This window comes from Ascaphus truei, chromosome 21, assembly GCF_040206685.1.
Source record: "Ascaphus truei isolate aAscTru1 chromosome 21, aAscTru1.hap1, whole genome shotgun sequence".
Classification (NCBI taxonomy): Eukaryota; Metazoa; Chordata; class Amphibia; order Anura; family Ascaphidae; genus Ascaphus; species Ascaphus truei.
In genome coordinates this window covers 27,428,605-27,452,085 of record NC_134503.1, presented here as the reverse complement: position 1 = coordinate 27,452,085, position 23,481 = coordinate 27,428,605, and the positions used below count along the sequence as shown (strand labels likewise).

General features: G+C 50.0%; 1 protein-coding gene across 1 annotated transcript in view; it reads left to right on the top strand.

Annotated features, from left to right (window-relative positions):
* Positions 1-3,634: 3,634 nt before the first annotated feature.
* The window catches only part of LOC142472380 (uncharacterized), a 44,485-nt gene continuing 24,638 nt past the window's right edge, over positions 3,635-23,481 (top strand). Inside the window, 1 exon segment of the mRNA XM_075579489.1 lies at positions 3,635-3,733. Coding sequence (XP_075435604.1) covers positions 3,635-3,733 — 99 coding nt within the window.

Here is a 23,481-nt window from a genome sequence, read left to right as displayed (position 1 = left end):
CTGCATGAGAGTCAGAAAAAGGAGAGTTTGACTTTGAAACTGGAGGCATAGAAAGTTCATCTTTTGGCTCTAGGAATGTAACATTGGCTTGGGGATTGCAAGAATACACAAAGGGTGCCCCAAAGGGTTTACTAGCAAGGGTTAAAGCAGGCACAGTATTAGAGTCAGAGAAATGGGAGATAGAACCAGAACCATGTGTCGTGAAAAACTCTTCTTTTCGCTTCTGATATGCAAGATCAGTTTGGGGATCCCAAGAGAAAAGGGGTACCCCAAGGGGTTCAGTAGCAGAGAAAGAGGCCAAGGACTGATCCAAATCTGTAAAACGCCGGTCCATTTTTAGGCGATATTCACGGAACTCTCTTTCAGACTGGGCCATGAACTCAGCCAGGAACGAGTTTTTAGGTGGGACCAGGTTTTCAAACAGGGTCTGGCCTTCAAACAGGGACTGGTTTTCAGACAGGGTCTGATCCAAACCCACCTCAGCGGGGTCCGTGGTTGTGGGGCTAAACATACTGTAACGGTTATGCTCACGACAAACCAGGACCGGACCGCGGGGCTGAGGTGGGGATGTGGAAACACCGACCTTAGAGCACGAAGCCGGGTCCGGGTTGTGTAGTCCATAGTCGTGCGTAGCCAAGGTCAGCTCGGATGGAGCTCAGGTACTCGCTGGAGCCCTACAGCAGCTGACAGAGAGGCTAAGCCAACCGTCCCCGACGCAGGAATATCGTAAGTTGAAAGTCTTTTCTGGGGTATTGCCAATGCCCACGGGGGAAGAATCGATCGAGGGATGGAAGGACGATACCTTGCAAGTACTGGAGGCTGTCAAGAGACAGCGGATAATGGAATGCCTTATGCCCCCAGCTTCAACGATGGTAAGAATGCGCTGGGAACAGAATGCGGACGTAACGGCCCGGATGCTAGTTGACTTCCTAACTCAGGCCTATGGTCTGGAGGATGATGAAAGTGAACTTTGGTCTAAGTTATATGGCCTCCAACAGAAAGAAGGGGAGGAGCTATCTGCATTCCTTCACCATATATAATTAGTATTGTGGCCACTACTCACACGCAAACTCATCCCCGTCTCTGAAGTGGATGAATTTCAGCATAAGCAGTTCCTGAGAGGATCGAGCCCCACCCATCATATAGCCAAACTGCTCCGGTGTGCGAAGACTACCCCATTGATGGCGTTTTTCAAGTGCGGTTGGATTCAAGTACCGCAGCTCAACACCAACAAAACCCACCCCATGGAAGTGGAAGCCTTGCTATGTCCTGATCCCAGGGAACATCCAAGTTCGCCATCATTTTGGGGACCAACGCAGATGTGGTGCGGGTCCTGATCCGGGCCTATCTGCAGGAAGCCTGTGAATTATCCCTATCCTCTCCACGGATTCACCCCGTATTCAAAGAGGAGTGTTATAGAATCTCTGCCCAAGAAGGATTTGGACAATTCTTCAATTTGAGAAGGGGTTGACCGAGATTCCACCAGGGGGACTGAGGCACATGGCCGCGGTACCTAACTACCCGGGCCGCGACAAAGCCGACTGGTACTTTTCACTAGAGACCATGCCTGAAGAGGACGCCAAGAGAGGGTTCAAGGTGGTGCCAGAGATGAAGGAGTGGAAGTCTTCACTTCCTCGCCTGTTCAATGTGACCATCCAGAACATCTCGCCTCATCCTATACGGTTTGACGTCGGTCAAGCGCTGGGGCGAATATACCCTGAGGTGCAAGTAGAATCGCTAGCTCACGTAAATGCAGTTACCATCTGGGAAACCCCTCCCGGATTGCAATTTGACTTCGGTGAATCATCCTTGTCACGGGAATGGAAGAAGTGCTTGAACGATAAGTTGGCTGAACGCAAGGAGGTGTTCTCCACCAGTTAAATGGATGTGAGCTGCAGCAAGAGTGCTCAACACACAATCCGACTGGATGATGCCACTCCATTCCGGGAGCGCTCCAGACGCATAGTGCGCAGATAGGTGGAGGACGTGAGGGACGTCCTGATGGAGATGGAGATGGTGGGCATCGTGACTGAATCCCGTAGCCCCTGTGCCTCCCGTATTGTGGTAGTGTGGAAGAAGAATGGATCCATGCACTTATGTGTGGACTTCTGCACCCCGAATCACCGCACAGTCCCTGATCAATATACCCTGCAGCGAATTGAAGAGATCCATTGTGCCCATCCAGCAGTCAGTTGTTTAGCATTCTGGACCTGAGGACTGGGTAATACAAGGTACCCATAAGCCCTGAAAACCAGGAGAAGACAGCATTTTTCTGCCGCCTCGGGTTTTACCAGATCACCCGGATGGCCCAAGGCATTTGTGGTGCACCTGCAACTTTCCAGAGGTTAATGGAAAAGCCTATCAGTGATATGAATCCACGGGAATGTCTGGTCTATCTGGACGATATCATCGTGTTCGGATGGATGTTAGAAGAACACGAAGAACGTCTTCTTAAGGTCCTGGATAGACTGGGAAGGAGGGCCTGAAGTTGTCCTTGGGCAAATGTAGCTTCTGTCGCACTTCGGTCACCTATGTGGGCCACATCGTGTCTGCTGGAGGAGTGGCTACAAACCTTGCTAAGGTCGATCAGTAGTGAACTGGCCCAAACCGGATAATGTGATGGAGCAACGATCCTTCCAGGCGTTTTGCGGCTACAACCGAAGATTCATAGAGGGATACTCCAGGAAGGCCAAAGTACTCAACAATATGTTGAAGATCTACCCAGAGGAGCCTCGGCAAAAAGCCGCAACCCCGCGAACACCGTTCAGGGACAAATGGACTTCCGCCTGCGAGAAAGGCTTCACCGGGCTGAAAAATAGCCTCACTGAAGCCCCTGTCTTGGCCTATGCAGACCCGGAGCAACCATACATCCTGCACGTGGATCCCAGCTTCAACGGCCTGGGAGCGGTATAACACCAAAAATACCCTGCAGGCCTCCGGCCGGTAGCGTATGTGAGTAGCAGTCTGACGGCGAGTGAGCAGAACTACCCAGTCCATAAACTGGAAGTCCTAGCGCTCAAGTGGACTGTTGTAGTTTAGCTACACGATTATCTTTACGGGGTCTCGTTCGAAGTGTGAACCGACAATTATCCGTTGAACTACATCTTGACCTCCACCAAGTTGGATGCCACCGGCCACAGGTGGTTGGCTGCTCTGTCCAACTATCAATTTACCCTGAAATACAAGCCAGGGCCATGAATATCGGAGCCGATGCTCTGTCCAGAAGGTCTGGACTGAATTCGACATCAGATGATGGCGAGTGGGAAGAAATTCCTGGTCCTGAGATTCGGGCCATGTGCTCCGCAGTGGCTATCTTGGAGAACAAAGTAGCCTTTTCTGAACTCAGAGTAGCGGACTCATTGGGGTGTCAGTCAAAGGCACTTTCTGCACCATACTGCCATCCAGAAGGCATATCCATCATGCAAGATACCATAATGAGATGGAAAGAGATAGTGATACACCAGATGCGAGACCCGGTGGCTAGAGCCATATGCCGGGCCATCCAAAAAAACAACCCCTCTTTAGTGAAGTGTGCTTCTACTGACACGATCGCTGTTATTATGCGGGAATGGGACAATTCCACATAGACCGTAGCCTCCTCTACTGAGTTGTCCCCTATCATGACCATCCCGATATGAGACAACTCGTCCTGCCTAGAAGCTTGCAGTACCCCATCCTACGATCTCTGCACGATGATCATGGACACCTGGGAGTGGTCAAAACATTCGGACTAGTAAGAGATAGGTTCTTCTGGCCCAAGATGCGGAAATCAGTGAAGCGCCATTGACGGAGGTGTCTGCAGTGCATACAGCGAAAAACACTGCCTACACGCGCAGCCCCAACGGGCCACTTAAAGAGCTCTGGTCCCATGGACCTAGTCTGCATGGATTTCCTCTGCATCGAGCCAGACTCAAAGGGTATCGGGAACATCCTGGTAGTAACAGACCATTACACCCGATACACTCAAGCGTAACCTACCAAAGACCAGAAAGCTCCCACCGTAGCCAAAGTACTGTGGGAGTAGTACTTTATCCATTACGGGTTACCTAATTGGATGCATTCTGATCAAGGGAGAGCCATTGAGAGCAGGTTAATCAAAGAACTTCTAAAACTGCTCAATATCGAGAAGTCTCGTACGACTCCCTATCCCCCTGATGGAGATGCCCTGCCGGAAAGGTTCAACCGAACTCTACTGGATATACTAGGCACTCTGAAGGGCTCAGAGAAGGCCAGATGGAACAAGCATGTTGAGCCGTTAATACATGCCTACAATTGCATAAAGCATGAATCCTTCGGGTATACACCCTATTTTATGATGTTTGGCAGAGAGACTACCTGTGGACATTCGTCTCTGAGTATCCTCCGACGGTGTACTGAACATGATGCACTACAAATATGTGCAAAGGCTTCCGGATAACCTCCGTAGAGCATATCAGTTGGCAAAAAAAGCCACCGCCAAGCTGAACGTCACCAGGAAATTCGGCCCAGAGACGTAGTTCTCCTGCGGAATGTAGGAATACCAGGAACGCATAAGTTAGTGGACCGCTGGTGAGAAACTCCCTTCAAGGTAGCCTTACAGATGCCTGGCCTCCCTGTATATTGTATCCAAGATTCAGAGGGAAGGGTAAAGGTCTGGCATCGGAATCACTTGCTACCTATTCCCCAAGTGGGGGAAGGTGAACCTGAACCATCCCCAATAATGCCTTCAAGTGAACAGGAAGAAACCAGCAAAATTCCGACTGCTGTAATGGAAGACAATCAGGATCCTTTGAAAGGAACCTCTGCAACCACAAATGGAGATTGGTGGGCACCACCAGAAGAAGTAGTGGATAATGGGCCTGTCCTCCATGTACCCTCCCCAGAGGCTTCAACAAGCCAACCACTTGACCCAAGGAGTCCGAGTTTCATTCCCACTAGAGACTATGTAGCTCAAGAGTCACACCCTATGAGAAGGCCAGGGCATCAAGCCAAAGGATAGCCTCTTCACCCAAGAAGACGGCGGAAAAGAGACTCGGCGGAGTCAGAGAGTAAGATGCCCTCCAACTCAAGTGGTGTATGATTTGCTAGGGGCACCTCACTATGAGTCTCAGCAGCTGTCTCGGAGCCGGTTTGTCTCTATATTGACCGTGCTCACTGAAGTGTTTAATAGGGTTTTAAATGCTATTATACAAGTTTAGTTGTGTGTATTATATGCATTTTCCATTATATAAGGTACCTGTACATATGTGTTCCTAAGCGGGGACGTTGGATTCTCCACTAGGGGGAGGATGTAGCTGAGTCCCCCCGCTGGAGTTCCGCGCAAGTGGGCAGAGGTAGCAGTGGCCGTTTCGGACTACCGCGCATGTGCAGTTGCGATCATAGCGGTGGCCATCTTTAAATGGCTTCAAAAGCCCATCGAGACTACAATTCCCAGGATGCTTTGCGGGAATAGCACGGCGGCCATCTTGGACTGGCTCTGCATAGTCTGAAGCGGGACTACGAGTCTCAGAATCCTCAGGGGGAGGGAGATCAGGCGGGCAGTCCCAGCCAATGGGATTGAAGCAGCCGGAAAGGGGGCTACACATGTATGGAGAGATGCATGCTGGGTATTACACAAAGATGTATGGAGAGGTGCATGCTGACCTGAAGAGACATGAAAAAGAATGAATGGGATAAAAAGTAAACAAGTGTCGATGACATCATCACACGGGGAAGAAATGAAAATGGCGGTGGGCTGCACACATAGCAAGTAATGAGACAATGTGTGGGAGGGACGGGGAGAAGAGAGGCTGTAACTGCAGTACCTGGGAGATCATTGGGGAGGCTTCGTCCAGCAGTGGGGAGACACGGGCTGGGGGTGATGATGATCACATAAATAATATTATATAGACACACATTCTCTTTCTTTATCTCTCTTCCTCACTCACTATTTTTACAAACTACCTTCAGCAAATTGTTTTAATATACATATAGATTTGGGGAAGACGGACCTGGAACGTCATTAGAGCCTCTGGCTGGCCAGGGTTCCAGGTACATCTATAAGGTTGTGAAGAGTCGTAATTACAGTGCTGGTTTTGTAGGTCTGGGGTCCGCAAACTGGGGGGTGCCAGATTTTCTGGGGGGGGGGAGGGGGCGCAGCACTTACAGAGGCTCCGCGTTCTTCACCAAAGCATTTAAATGAAATGCCGGGGAGCATGAGGTCGTGACATCAGAATGCCGGAGACAAGGTAAGGATGGGGCCGCGAGCACGGGGGGAGCAGGCAGGGGGCGCAGTGGAAAATGTTTGCGCACCCCTGTTCTAGGGGATGATTGCACTGACCACCCAAACCCCCTTCCATTCTGTTTATGTCAGCGGTCAGTCACAGCCATGAGATTGCTACTGAAGTGATCGCATGGCTGCAAAAGCTGGACGTCCGGTAACACTCAGTTCCTGCTGTACTCCCAGCACCGTAACATTACATGTCACTGACCATTAGTACACTGTGCCCCTAGGAGGGACTGACCCCTTAACCATGTCACTGTCATTAGTATACTCTGCCCCTAGGAGGGACTGACCCCTTAACCATGTCACTGCCATTAGTACACTTTGCCCCTAGGAGAGACTGACCCCTTAACCATGTCATTGCCATTAGTACACTTTGGCCCTAGGATGGACTGACCCCTTAACCATGTCACTGCCATAAGTACACTTTGTCCCTAGGAGGGACTGAGCCCTTAACCATGTCACTGCCATTAGAACACTTTGCCTCTAGGAGGGACTGACCCCTTAACCATGTCACTGCCATTAGTACACTTAGCCCCTAGGAGGGACTGACCCTTTAACCATGTCATTGCCATTAGTACTCTTTGCCCATTGGAGGGACTGACCCTTAATCATGTCACTGCCATTAGTACACTTTGCCCCTAGGAGGGACTGACCCCTTAACCATGTCACGGCCATTAGTACACTTTGGCCCTAGGAGGGACTGACCCCTTAACCATGTCACTGCCATTAGTACACTTTGCCCCTAGGAGGGACTGACCCCTTAACCATGTCACTGCCATTAGTACACTTTGCCCCTAGGAGGGACTGACCCCTTAACCATGTCACTGCCATTAGTACACTTTGCCCCTAGGAGGACTGACCCCTTAACCCTGTCACTGCCATTGGTACACTTTGCCCCTAGGAGGGACTGACCCCTTAACCATGTCACTGCCATTAGTACACTTTGCCCCAAGGAGGGACTGACCCTTTAACCATGTCACTGCCATTAGTACACTTTGGCCATTGGAGGGACTGACCCTTAATCATGTCACTGCCATTAGTACACTTTGCCCCTAGGAGGGACTGACCCCTTAACCATGTCACGGCCATTAGTACACTTTGGCCCTAGGAGGGACTGACCCCTTAACCATGTCACTGCCATTAGTACACTTTGCCCCAAGGAGGGATGGACCCTTTAACCATGTCACTTCCATTAGTACACTTTGGCCCTAGGATGTACTGACCCCTTAACCCTGTCACTGCCATTAGTACACTTTGCCCCTAGGAGAGACTGACCCCTTAACCATGTCATTGCCATTAGTACACTTTGGCCCTAGGATGGACTGACCCCTTAACCATGTCACTGCCATAAGTACACTTTGTCCCTAGGAGGGACTGAGCCCTTAACCATGTCACTGCCATTAGAACACTTTGCCTCTAGGAGGGACTGACCCCTTAACCATGTCACTGCCATTAGTACATGTTGCCCCTAGGAGGGTCTGACCCCTTAACCTTGTCACAGCCATTAGTACACTTAGCCCCTAGGAGGGACTGACCCTTTAACCATGTCATTGCCATTAGTACTCTTTGCCCATTGGAGGGACTGACCCTTAATCATGTCACTGCCATTAGTACACTTTGCCCCTAGGAGGGACTGACCCCTTAACCATGTCACGGCCATTAGTACACTTTGGCCCTAGGAGGTACTGACCCCTTAACCATGTCACTGCCATTAGTACACTTTGCCCCTAGGAGGGACTGACCCCTTAACCATGTCACTGCCATTAGTACACTTTGCCCCTAGGAGGGACTGAGCCCTTAACCATGTCACGGCCATAAGTACACTTTGGCCCTAGGAGGGACTGACCCCTTAACCATGTCACTGCCATTAGTACACTTTGCCCCTAGGAGGGACTGACCCCTTAACCATGTCACTGCCATTAGTACACTTTGCCCCTAGGAGGGACTGACCCCTTAACCATGTCACTGCCATTAGTACACTTTGCCCCTAGGAGGGACTGACCCCTTAACCCTGTCACTGCCATTGGTACACTTTGCCCCTAGGAGGGACTGACCCCTTAACCATGTCACTGCCATTAGTACACTTTGGCCCTAGGATGTACTGACCCCTTAACCCTGTCACTGCCATTAGTACACTTTGCCCCTAGGAGAGACTGACCCCTTAACCATGTCATTGCCATTAGTACACTTTGGCCCTAGTATGGACTGACCCCTTAACCATGTCACTGCCATAAGTACACTTTGTCCCTAGGAGGGACTGAGCCCTTAACCATGTCACTGCCATTAGAACACTTTGCCTCTAGGAGGGACTGACCCCTTAACCATGTCACTGCCATTAGTACACTTAGCCCCTAGGAGGGACTGACCCTTTAACCATGTCATTGCCATTAGTACTCTTTGCCCATTGGAGGGACTGACCCTTAATCATGTCACTGCCATTAGTACACTTTGCCCCTAGGAGGGACTGACCCCTTAACCATGTCACGGCCATTAGTACACTTTGGCCCTAGGAGGGACTGACCCCTTAACCATGTCACTGCCATTAGTACACTTTGCCCCAAGGAGGGACGGACCCTTTAACCATGTCACTGCCATTAGTACACTTTGGCCCTAGGATGTACTGACCCCTTAACCCTGTCACTGCCACTAGTACACTTTGCCCCTAGGAGAGACTGACCCCTTAACCATGTCATTGCCATTAGTACACTTTGGCCCTAGGATGGACTGACCCCTTAACCATGTCACTGCCATAAGTACACTTTGTCCCTAGGAGGGACTGAGCCCTTAACCATGTCACTGCCATTAGAACACTTTGCCTCTAGGAGGGACTGACCCCTTAACCATGTCACTGCCATTAGTACACGTTGCCCCTAGGAGGGTCTGACCCCTTAACCTTGTCACAGCCATTAGTACACTTAGCCCCTAGGAGGGACTGACCCTTTAACCATGTCATTGCCATTAGTACTCTTTGCCCATTGGAGGGACTGACCCTTAATCATGTCACTGCCATTAGTACACTTTGCCCCTAGGAGGGACTGACCCCTTAACCATGTCACGGCCATTAGTACACTTTGGCCCTAGGAGGGACTGACCCCTTAACCATGTCACTGCCATTAGTACACTTTGCCCCTAGGAGGGACTGACCCCTTAACCATGTCACTGCCATTAGTACACTTTGCCCCTAGGAGGGACTGAGCCCTTAACCATGTCACGGCCATAAGTACACTTTGGCCCTAGGAGGGACTGACCCCTTAACCATGTCACTGCCATTAGTACACTTTGCCCCTAGGAGGGACTGACCCCTTAACCATGTCACTGCCATTAGTACACTTTGCCCCTAGGAGGGACTGACCCCTTAACCATGTCACTGCCATTAGTACACTTTGCCCCTAGGAGGGACTGACCCCTTAACCCTGTCACTGCCATTGGTACACTTTGCCCCTAGGAGGGACTGACCCCTTAACCATGTCACTGCCATTAGTACACTTTGCCCCAAGGAGGGACTGACCCTTTAACCATGTCACTGCCATTAGTACACTTTGGCCCTAGGATGTACTGACCCCTTAACCCTGTCACTGCCATTAGTACCCTTTGCCCCTAGGAGAGACTGACCCCTTAACCATGTCATTGCCATTAGTACACTTTGGCCCTAGTATGGACTGACCCCTTAACCATGTCACTGCCATAAGTACACTTTGTCCCTAGGAGGGACTGAGCCCTTAACCATGTCACTGCCATTAGAACACTTTGCCTCTAGGAGGGACTGACCCCTTAACCATGTCACTGCCATTAGTACACTTAGCCCCTAGGAGGGACTGACCCTTTAACCATGTCATTGCCATTAGTACTCTTTGCCCATTGGAGGGACTGACCCTTAATCATGTCACTGCCATTAGTACACTTTGCCCCTAGGAGGGACTGACCCCTTAACCATGTCACGGCCATTAGTACACTTTGGCCCTAGGAGGGACTGACCCCTTAACCATGTCACTGCCATTAGTACACTTTGCCCCAAGGAGGGACGGACCCTTTAACCATGTCACTGCCATTAGTACACTTTGGCCCTAGGATGTACTGACCCCTTAACCCTGTCACTGCCATTAGTACACTTTGTCCCTAGGAGGGACTGAGCCCTTAACCATGTCACTGCCATTAGAACACTTTGCCTCTAGGAGGGACTGACCCCTTAACCATGTCACTGCCATTAGTACACTTAGCCCCTAGGAGGGACTGACCCTTTAACCATGTCATTGCCATTAGTACTCTTTGCCCATTGGAGGGACTGACCCTTAATCATGTCACTGCCATTAGTACACTTTGCCCCTAGGAGGGACTGACCCCTTAACCATGTCACGGCCATTAGTACACTTTGGCCCTAGGAGGGACTGACCCCTTAACCATGTCACTGCCATTAGTACACTTTGCCCCTAGGAGGGACTGACCCCTTAACCATGTCACTGCCATTAGTACACTTTGCCCCTAGGAGGGACTGACCCCTTAACCATGTCACTGCCATTAGTACACTTTGCCCCTAGGAGGACTGACCCCTTAACCCTGTCACTGCCATTGGTACACTTTGCCCCTAGGAGGGACTGACCCCTTAACCATGTCACTGCCATTAGTACACTTTGCCCCAAGGAGGGACTGACCCTTTAACCATGTCACTGCCATTAGTACACTTTGGCCATTGGAGGGACTGACCCTTAATCATGTCACTGCCATTAGTACACTTTGCCCCTAGGAGGGACTGACCCCTTAACCATGTCACGGCCATTAGTACACTTTGGCCCTAGGAGGGACTGACCCCTTAACCATGTCACTGCCATTAGTACACTTTGCCCCAAGGAGGGATGGACCCTTTAACCATGTCACTTCCATTAGTACACTTTGGCCCTAGGATGTACTGACCCCTTAACCCTGTCACTGCCATTAGTACACTTTGCCCCTAGGAGAGACTGACCCCTTAACCATGTCATTGCCATTAGTACACTTTGGCCCTAGGATGGACTGACCCCTTAACCATGTCACTGCCATAAGTACACTTTGTCCCTAGGAGGGACTGAGCCCTTAACCATGTCACTGCCATTAGAACACTTTGCCTCTAGGAGGGACTGACCCCTTAACCATGTCACTGCCATTAGTACATGTTGCCCCTAGGAGGGTCTGACCCCTTAACCTTGTCACAGCCATTAGTACACTTAGCCCCTAGGAGGGACTGACCCTTTAACCATGTCATTGCCATTAGTACTCTTTGCCCATTGGAGGGACTGACCCTTAATCATGTCACTGCCATTAGTACACTTTGCCCCTAGGAGGGACTGACCCCTTAACCATGTCACGGCCATTAGTACACTTTGGCCCTAGGAGGTACTGACCCCTTAACCATGTCACTGCCATTAGTACACTTTGCCCCTAGGAGGGACTGACCCCTTAACCATGTCACTGCCATTAGTACACTTTGCCCCTAGGAGGGACTGAGCCCTTAACCATGTCACGGCCATAAGTACACTTTGGCCCTAGGAGGGACTGACCCCTTAACCATGTCACTGCCATTAGTACACTTTGCCCCTAGGAGGGACTGACCCCTTAACCATGTCACTGCCATTAGTACACTTTGCCCCTAGGAGGGACTGACCCCTTAACCATGTCACTGCCATTAGTACACTTTGCCCCTAGGAGGGACTGACCCCTTAACCCTGTCACTGCCATTGGTACACTTTGCCCCTAGGAGGGACTGACCCCTTAACCATGTCACTGCCATTAGTACACTTTGGCCCTAGGATGTACTGACCCCTTAACCCTGTCACTGCCATTAGTACACTTTGCCCCTAGGAGAGACTGACCCCTTAACCATGTCATTGCCATTAGTACACTTTGGCCCTAGTATGGACTGACCCCTTAACCATGTCACTGCCATAAGTACACTTTGTCCCTAGGAGGGACTGAGCCCTTAACCATGTCACTGCCATTAGAACACTTTGCCTCTAGGAGGGACTGACCCCTTAACCATGTCACTGCCATTAGTACACTTAGCCCCTAGGAGGGACTGACCCTTTAACCATGTCATTGCCATTAGTACTCTTTGCCCATTGGAGGGACTGACCCTTAATCATGTCACTGCCATTAGTACACTTTGCCCCTAGGAGGGACTGACCCCTTAACCATGTCACGGCCATTAGTACACTTTGGCCCTAGGAGGGACTGACCCCTTAACCATGTCACTGCCATTAGTACACTTTGCCCCAAGGAGGGACGGACCCTTTAACCATGTCACTGCCATTAGTACACTTTGGCCCTAGGATGTACTGACCCCTTAACCCTGTCACTGCCACTAGTACACTTTGCCCCTAGGAGAGACTGACCCCTTAACCATGTCATTGCCATTAGTACACTTTGGCCCTAGGATGGACTGACCCCTTAACCATGTCACTGCCATAAGTACACTTTGTCCCTAGGAGGGACTGAGCCCTTAACCATGTCACTGCCATTAGAACACTTTGCCTCTAGGAGGGACTGACCCCTTAACCATGTCACTGCCATTAGTACACGTTGCCCCTAGGAGGGTCTGACCCCTTAACCTTGTCACAGCCATTAGTACACTTAGCCCCTAGGAGGGACTGACCCTTTAACCATGTCATTGCCATTAGTACTCTTTGCCCATTGGAGGGACTGACCCTTAATCATGTCACTGCCATTAGTACACTTTGCCCCTAGGAGGGACTGACCCCTTAACCATGTCACGGCCATTAGTACACTTTGGCCCTAGGAGGGACTGACCCCTTAACCATGTCACTGCCATTAGTACACTTTGCCCCTAGGAGGGACTGACCCCTTAACCATGTCACTGCCATTAGTACACTTTGCCCCTAGGAGGGACTGAGCCCTTAACCATGTCACGGCCATAAGTACACTTTGGCCCTAGGAGGGACTGACCCCTTAACCATGTCACTGCCATTAGTACACTTTGCCCCTAGGAGGGACTGACCCCTTAACCATGTCACTGCCATTAGTACACTTTGCCCCTAGGAGGGACTGACCCCTTAACCATGTCACTGCCATTAGTACACTTTGCCCCTAGGAGGGACTGACCCCTTAACCCTGTCACTGCCATTGGTACACTTTGCCCCTAGGAGGGACTGACCCCTTAACCATGTCACTGCCATTAGTACACTTTGCCCCAAGGAGGGACTGACCCTTTAACCATGTCACTGCCATTAGTACACTTTGGCCCTAGGATGTACTGACCCCTTAACCCTGTCACTGCCATTAGTACCCTTTGCCCCTAGGAGAGACTGACCCCTTAACCATGTCATTGCCATTAGTACACTTTGGCCCTAGTATGGACTGACCCCTTAACCATGTCACTGCCATAAGTACACTTTGTCCCTAGGAGGGACTGAGCCCTTAACCATGTCACTGCCATTAGAACACTTTGCCTCTAGGAGGGACTGACCCCTTAACCATGTCACTGCCATTAGTACACTTAGCCCCTAGGAGGGACTGACCCTTTAACCATGTCATTGCCATTAGTACTCTTTGCCCATTGGAGGGACTGACCCTTAATCATGTCACTGCCATTAGTACACTTTGCCCCTAGGAGGGACTGACCCCTTAACCATGTCACGGCCATTAGTACACTTTGGCCCTAGGAGGGACTGACCCCTTAACCATGTCACTGCCATTAGTACACTTTGCCCCAAGGAGGGACGGACCCTTTAACCATGTCACTGCCATTAGTACACTTTGGCCCTAGGATGTACTGACCCCTTAACCCTGTCACTGCCATTAGTACACTTTGCCCCTAGGAGAGACTGACCCCTTAACCATGTCATTGCCATTAGTACACTTTGGCCCTAGGATGGACTGACCCCTTAACCATGTCACTGCCATAAGTACACTTTGTCCCTAGGAGGGACTGAGCCCTTAACCATGTCACTGCCATTAGAATACTTTGCCTCTAGGAGGGACTGACCCCTTAACCATGTCACTGCCATTAGTACACGTTGCCCCTAGGAGGGTCTGACCCCTTAACCTTGTCACAGCCATTAGTACACTTAGCCCCTAGGAGGGACTGACCCTTTAACCATGTCATTGCCATTAGTACACTTTGCCCCTAGGAGGGACTGACCCCTTAACCATGTCACGGCCATTAGTACACTTTGGCCCTAGGAGGGACTGACCCCTTAACCATGTCACTGCCATTAGTACACTTTGCCCCTAGGAGGGACTGACCCCTTAACCATGTCACTGCCATTAGTACACTTTGCCCCTAGGAGGGACTGAGCCCTTAACCATGTCACGGCCATAAGTACACTTTGGCCCTAGGAGGGACTGACCCCTTAACCATGTCACTGCCATTAGTACACTTTGCCCCTAGGAGGGACTGACCCCTTAACCATGTCACTGCCATTAGTACACTTTGCCCCTAGGAGGGACTGACCCCTTAACCATGTCACTGCCATTAGTACACTTTGCCCCTAGGAGGGACTGACCCCTTAACCCTGTCACTGCCATTGGTACACTTTGCCCCTAGGAGGGACTGACCCCTTAACCATGTCACTGCCATTAGTACACTTTGCCCCAAGGAGGGACTGACCCTTTAACCATGTCACTGCCATTAGTACACTTTGGCCCTAGGATGTACTGACCCCTTAACCCTGTCACTGCCATTAGTACCCTTTGCCCCTAGGAGAGACTGACCCCTTAACCATGTCATTGCCATTAGTACACTTTGGCCCTAGTATGGACTGACCCCTTAACCATGTCACTGCCATAAGTACACTTTGTCCCTAGGAGGGACTGAGCCCTTAACCATGTCACTGCCATTAGAACACTTTGCCTCTAGGAGGGACTGACCCCTTAACCATGTCACTGCCATTAGTACACTTAGCCCCTAGGAGGGACTGACCCTTTAACCATGTCATTGCCATTAGTACTCTTTGCCCATTGGAGGGACTGACCCTTAATCATGTCACTGCCATTAGTACACTTTGCCCCTAGGAGGGACTGACCCCTTAACCATGTCACGGCCATTAGTACACTTTGGCCCTAGGAGGGACTGACCCCTTAACCATGTCACTGCCATTAGTACACTTTGCCCCAAGGAGGGACGGACCCTTTAACCATGTCACTGCCATTAGTACACTTTGGCCCTAGGATGTACTGACCCCTTAACCCTGTCACTGCCATTAGTACACTTTGCCCCTAGGAGGGACTGACCCCTTAACCATGTCACGGCCATTAGTACACTTTGGCCCTAGGAGGGACTGACCCCTTAACCATGTCACTGCCATTAGTACACTTTGCCCCAAGGAGGGACGGACCCTTTAACCATGTCACTGCCATTAGTACACTTTGGCCCTAGGATGTACTGACCCCTTAACCCTGTCACTGCCACTAGTACACTTTGCCCCTAGGAGAGACTGACCCCTTAACCATGTCATTGCCATTAGTACACTTTGGCCCTAGGATGGACTGACCCCTTAACCATGTCACTGCCATAAGTACACTTTGTCCCTAGGAGGGACTGAGCCCTTAACCATGTCACTGCCATTAGAACACTTTGCCTCTAGGAGGGACTGACCCCTTAACCATGTCACTGCCATTAGTACACGTTGCCCCTAGGAGGGTCTGACCCCTTAACCTTGTCACAGCCATTAGTACACTTAGCCCCTAGGAGGGACTGACCCTTTAACCATGTCATTGCCATTAGTACTCTTTGCCCATTGGAGGGACTGACCCTTAATCATGTCACTGCCATTAGTATACTTTGCCCCTAGGAGGGACTGACCCCTTAACCATGTCACGGCCATTAGTACACTTTGGCCCTAGGAGGGACTGACCCCTTAACCATGTCACTGCCATTAGTACACTTTGCCCCTAGGAGGGACTGACCCCTTAACCATGTCACTGCCATTAGTACACTTTGCCCCTAGGAGGGACTGAGCCCTTAACCATGTCACGGCCATAAGTACACTTTGGCCCTAGGAGGGACTGACCCCTTAACCATGTCACTGCCATTAGTACACTTTGCCCCTAGGAGGGACTGACCCCTTAACCATGTCACTGCCATTAGTACACTTTGCCCCTAGGAGGGACTGACCCCTTAACCATGTCACTGCCATTAGTACACTTTGGCCCTAGGATGTACTGACCCCTTAACCCTGTCACTGCCATTAGTACCCTTTGCCCCTAGGAGAGACTGACCCCTTAACCATGTCATTGCCATTAGTACACTTTGGCCCTAGTATGGACTGACCCCTTAACCATGTCACTGCCATAAGTACACTTTGTCCCTAGGAGGGACTGAGCCCTTAACCATGTCACTGCCATTAGAACACTTTGCCTCTAGGAGGGACTGACCCCTTAACCATGTCACTGCCATTAGTACACTTAGCCCCTAGGAGGGACTGACCCTTTAACCATGTCATTGCCATTAGTACTCTTTGCCCATTGGAGGGACTGACCCTTAATCATGTCACTGCCATTAGTACACTTTGCCCCTAGGAGGGACTGACCCCTTAACCATGTCACGGCCATTAGTACACTTTGGCCCTAGGAGGGACTGACCCCTTAACCATGTCACTGCCATTAGTACACTTTGCCCCAAGGAGGGACGGACCCTTTAACCATGTCACTGCCATTAGTACACTTTGGCCCTAGGATGTACTGACCCCTTAACCCTGTCACTGCCATTAGTACACTTTGCCCCTAGGAGAGACTGACCCCTTAACCATGTCATTGCCATTAGTACACTTTGGCCCTAGGATGGACTGACCCCTTAACCATGTCACTGCCATAAGTACACTTTGTCCCTAGGAGGGACTGAGCCCTTAACCATGTCACTGCCATTAGAATACTTTGCCTCTAGGAGGGACTGACCCCTTAACCATGTCACTGCCATTAGTACACGTTGCCCCTAGGAGGGTCTGACCCCTTAACCTTGTCACAGCCATTAGTACACTTAGCCCCTAGGAGGGACTGACCCTTTAACCATGTCATTGCCATTAGTACTCTTTGCCCATTGGAGGGACTGACCCTTAACCATGTCACTGCCATTAGTACACTTTGCCCCTAGGAGGGACTGACCCCTTAACCATGTCACTGCCACTAGTACACTTTGCCCCTAGGAGGGACTGACCCCTTAACCATGTCACTGCCATTAGTACACTTTGCCCCTAGAAGGGACTGACCCCTTAACCATGTCACTGCCATTAGTACACTTTGTCCCTAGGAGGGACTGAGCCCTTAACCATGTCACTGCCATTAGTACACTTTGCCCCTAGGAGGGACTGACCCCTTAACCATGTCACTGCCATTAGTACACCTTGCCCCTAGGAGGGACTGACCCCTTAACCATGTCACTGCCATTAGTACACTTTGCCCCTAGGAGGGACTGACCCCTTAACCATGTCACTGCCATTAGTACACTTTGCCCCTAGAAGGGACTGACCCCTTAACCATGTCACTGCCATTAGTACACTTTGTCCCTAGGAGGGACTGAGCCCTTAACCATGTCACTGCCATTAGTACACTTTGCCCCTAGGAGGGACTGACCCCTTAACCATGTCACTGCCATTAGTACGCCTTGCCCCTAGGAGGGACTGACCCCTTAACCATGTCACTGCCATTAGTACACTTTGCCCCTAGAAGGGACTGACCCCTTAACCATGTCACTGCCATTAGTACACTTTGTCCCTAGGAGGGACTGAGCCCTTAACCATGTCACTGCCATTAGTACACTTTGCCCCTAGGAGGGACTGACCCCTTAACCATGTCACTGCCATTAGTACACCTTGCCCCTAGGAGGGACTGACCCCTTAACCATGTCACTGCCATTAGTACACTTTGCCCCTAGGAGGGACTGACCCTTTAACCATGTCACTGCCATTAGTACACTTTGCCCCTAGGAGGGACTGACCCTTTAACCATGTCACTGCCATTAGTACACTTTGCCCCTAGGAGGGACTGACCCCTTAACCATGTCACTGCCATTAGTACACCTTGCCCCTAGAAGGGACTGACCCCTTAACCATGTCACTGCCATTAGTACACTTTGTCCCTAGGAGGGACTGAGCCCTTAACCATGTCACTGCCATTAGTACACTTTGCCCCTAGGAGGGACTGACCCCTTAACCATGTCACTGCCATTAGTACACCTTGCCCCTAGGAGGGACTGACCCCTTAACCATGTCACTGCCATTAGTACACTTTGTCCCTAGGAGGGACTGACCCCTTAACCATGTCACTGCCATTAGTACACTTTGCCCCTAGAAGGGACTGACCCCTTAACCATGTCACTGCCATTAGTACACTTTGTCCCTAGGAGGGACTGAGCCCTTAACCATGTCACTGCCATTAGTACACTTTGCCCCTAGGAGGGACTGACCCTTTAACCATGTCACTGCCATTAGTACACTTTTGCCCCTAGGAGGGACTGCTTGTCACCGTTGTGTGTTGCAAATGATACAGTTGAATGGTGGGCAGGATGATGATTCCTGAGACACACACTTATTGTGTGTGGGCCTGGATTCAGATCACAGGAAAGGTGAATTCCTGGGAACTGACATGAAACATTGAGAATGAAATACATTTTACATCTACAAGAAACATTTTTGGGATGGCAATCAAACCACACTGTGTTTTTTACGCTTAGCTCACATTTTTCTCCAGGGAATAGGGACTTTCCCATATTTGATGTGATGCGGGCAGGATATGTATATAGTGTGGCCTACGGGCATTACGATGTGTACTTCATGCTGGGAGAGGCAATTTCATGTCCCGTCCCTTTGTGTCACTGTATCAAGGCGCTGTGCATGTGTCTGTGAAAGATTTGGGGGCGGTTATAAGAGCAGTTAGGGGAGCAGTTATAGGGAGAAGTTAAAGGAGGAGTTATAGAGAGGTTAGAGGAGCAGTTAGGGGAGGAGTTATAGGGAGCGGTTAGGATACGAGTTATAAGGAGCAGTTAGGGGAGGAGTTATAGGAGCAGTTAGGGGAGGAGTTATAGGGAACGGTTATAGGAACAGTTAGGGGAGGAGTTATAGGGAGCAGTTAGGGGAGGAGTTATAGGGAGCAGTTATAGGAGCAGTTAGGGGAGGAGTTATAGGGAGCAGTTATAGGAGCAGTTAGGGGAGGAGTTATAGGGAGAGGTTATAGGAGCAGTTAGGGGAGGAGTTATAGGGAGCAGTTAGGGGAGGAGTTATAGGGAGCAGTTAGGGGAGGAGTTATAGGGAGCAGTTAGGGGAGGAGTTATAGGAGCAGTTAGGGGAGGCGTTATAGGGAGCGGTTATAGGAGCCGTTAGGGGAGGAGTTATAGGGAGCAGTTAGGGGAGGAGTTATAAGGAGCAGTTATGGGAGGAGTTATAGGAGCAGTTAGGGGAGGAGTTATAGGGAGCAGTTATAGGAGCAGTTAGGGGAGGAGTTACAGGGAGCAGTTAGGGGAGGAGTTATAGGAGCAGTTAGGGGAGGAGTTATAGGGAGCGTTTATAGGAGCAGTTAGGGGAGGAGTTATAGGGAGCAGTTATAGTAGCAGTTAGGGGAGGAGTTATAGGGAGCAGTTATAGGAGCAGTTAGAGGAGGAGTTATAGGAGCAGTTAGGGGAGGAGTTATAGGGAGCAGTTATAGGAGCAGTTAGAGGAGGAGTTATAGGAGCAGTTAGGGGAGGAGTTATAGGGAGCAGTTATGGTGAGAAGTTAAAGTATAAATTTGGTTTAGAAATACTTCCTTAACACATTATACGAGTGACTTGTTCTTGCACCTTCCCCGTGTTTGAGCCGTTTTTAAGACAGTTGGAGCCGGGACTTTTCTCAGTTGCTCTGTTTTTCCCAAAACAGGTTTGCTGGGATTGTACTGATCTGATCTCTCTTACTTATCTCAAGGGCACTTACATCAAAGGGTTACTCTGAATGTGTATTGTGTCATCTTATCTCACTGCTGCTGTGTCATCACAGCTGCAGATTTACTCAATATGTGTGCTCCCTTGTAAAAACTAGCACCATCTGAACACATTTCAGTTACATTTTGTGCCTTATAAAGAGTTTAAAGTTTGTTTTTACATTTTTTTGTTTTGTTTTAATATGTACAGCCTGTGATTACCTTTGTTAAAAACAAATTATCTAAGCTGCTGATCAATTCGTTCTCTTGTGATCGATCAACAAAATCCTGTTTCCCAGGGTTCACTAAATGGCCGCCGTTCAGTTTCAAATCAATCTTTCAGTCAGTGTAACTCAGCAGCTACGATGTATCCTTATATTACTACGGTAACATTATCTATTGTTACAGTTTGCAGCTCAAATTGCTGGGAACATCGGCAACACATTATCACAAACAGGAAAGTGTTGCAAAGATCTTGCACTGCTGGGGAAGTGGGCTAAAGCCTAATATAGAAATCAAAGGATGCTCAGTATATTGAAACTCATTAAATATGGCATTATGAGCTGAATTTTAAAATAAAATAAAAATGCAGTAATTATTATCTAATACTGCAGAACTGATTTAACGGTATTTAAAAACACATATGTAGGATATTCCATGAATTGCTCCTTTAAAAAATAAATTTGCACGGGCATTCGCAAAGCGTAAAGGCTGACTTTGTAATTGTTTCTAATATATATATATATTTTTTTAATGCACCTGTTGGTAAACCCAAAACGTCGCCCTGTTTATTGGTTGTATTTTTGCTCTGGATTAAATAAAGGAAGAACCTTTTTAACATTTTGGAGTGCGGAGGACAACTATTTATTTGAAGTGTATATATATATATATATATATATATATATATATATGATAAATAACATAAAATGGCCAATAAAATACATTTGTTTGCATATTTTTGGTGTGCCGATCCCTGTTATTTTTTGTACCGTACCTTATAGTACTCTGATAGCAGCCCCCACTCCTATAGTACTGTATGGGCTATACTATCTAAGTGTGAGCCCCAAGCCCTTCACATTGGTATATATGGTATATGGTATATATATAAACTCAAAAATGAATAGATGATACCGTTCTGTGGATAACGAAATGCTTTTATTTGTGCGAGCTTTCGAGATACACTGATCTCTTCTTCCGGCAATGTTACAATGAATAAAGCAAGCAAGGTTTTTACTTACAAACAGTGCGTCCTGGAATGTATCTGACTGACGCCTGTCCCACTGGAAGAAGAGATCAGTGTATCTCGAAAGCTCGCACACATAAAAGCAATTCGTTAGCCACAGAACGGTATCGGCTATCCGTTTTTGCTTATTAAGCTCGGCTAAACCAACCCCAGAACCCAACCCCAGCACACCATATATATGTGTGTCACAGTGCTACTGAGATTGTGACTTCAAGTATTATAACACAAGACAGAAAGCCTCAGTGCTACAATATCACACATTATATAGTTAATTACTTATCTGTTATTCTTTTCCTGAGGGGGGGGTGGTTTAGTTCAATTCTTTGGGCTAAGCATTGTAATCTTGCAAAATAGCCAAGGTCTCCCCTCTTCTGCACGTCCTAACCCTGCGGCACCCGCAAAGCGCTCTCCTAACCCTGCTACACCCGCAAAGCACTCTCCTAACACTGCTACACACGCAAAGCGCTCTCCTAACCCTGCTGCACCCGCAAAGCGCTCTCCTAACACTGCTGCACCCGCAAAACGCTCTCCTAACACTGCTACACCCGCAAAGCGCTCTCCTAACACTGCTACACACGCAAAGCGCTCTCCTAACCCTTCTGCACCCGCAAAGCGCTCTCCTAACACTGCTGCACCCGCAAAACGCTCTCCTAACTCTGCTGCACCCGCAAAGCGCTCTCCTAACCCTGCTACACCCGCAAAGCGCTCTCCTAACCCTGCTACACCCGCAAAGCGCTCTCCTAACCCTGCTGCACCCGCAAAGCGCTTTCCTAACCCTGCTGCACCCGCAAAGCGCTCTCCTAACACTCCTACACCCGCAAAGCGCTCTCCTAACACTGCTGCACCCGCAAAGCGCTCTCCTAACCGTGCTACACCCGCAAAGCGCTCTCCTAACACTGCTGCACCCGCAAAGCGCTCTCCTAACCCTGCTACACCCGCAAAGCGCTCTCCTAACCCTCCTGCACCCGCAAAGCGCTCTCCTAACACTGCTGCACCCGCAAAGCGCTCTCCTAACCCTGCTGCACCCTCAAAGCGCTCTCCTAACACTGCTGCACCCGCAAAGTGCTCTCCTAACACTGCTACACCCGCAAAGCGCTCTCCTATCATTTCTGCACCTGCAAAGCGCTCTCCTAACACTGCTGCACCCGCAAAGCACTCTCCTAACCCTGCAGCACCCGCAAAGCGCTCTCCTAACCCTGCTACACCCGCAAAGCGCTCTCCTAACACTGCTACACCCGCAAAGCGCTCTCCTAACCCTGCTGCACCCGCAATGCACTCTCCTAAAACTCCTACACCCGCAAAGCGCTCTCCTAACCCTGCTACACCCGAAAAGTGCTCTCCTAACCCTGCTACACCCGCAAAGCGCTCTCCTAACCCTGCTGCACCCGCAAAGCGCTCTCCTAACACTGCTACACCCGCAAAGCGCTCTCCTAACCCTGCTGCACCCGCAAAGCGCTCTCCTAACACTGCTGCACCCGCAAAACGCTCTCCTAACACTGCTACACCCGCAAAGCGCTCTCCTAACACTACTACACCCGCAAAGCGCTCTCCTAACCCTGCTGCACCCGCAATGCGCTCTCCTAACACTGCTGCACCCGCAAAGTGCTCTCCTAACACTGCTACACCCGCAAAGCGCTCTCCTAACCCTGCTACACCCGCAAAGCGCTCTCCTAAACCTGCTACACCCGCAAAGCGCTCTCCTAACCCTGCTGCACCCGCAAAGCGCTTTCCTAACCCTGCTGCACCCGCAATGCACTCTCCTAAAACTGCTACACCCGCAAAGCGCTCTCCTAACCCTGCTACACCCGAAAAGTGCTCTCCTAACCCTAATACACCCGCAAAGCGCTCTCCTAACCCTGCTGCACCCGCAAAGCGCTCTCCTAACACTGCTACACCCGCAAAGCGCTCTCCTAACCCTGCTGCACCCGCAAAGCGCTCTCCTAACACTGCTGCACCCGCAAAGCGCTCTCCTAACCCTGCTGCACCCACAAAGCGCTCTCCTAACACTGCTACACCCGCAAAGCGCTCTCCTAACCCTGCTGCACCCGCAAAGCCCTCTCCTAACACTCCTGCACCCGCAAAGCGCTCTCCTAACCCTGCTACACCCGCAAAGCACTCTTCT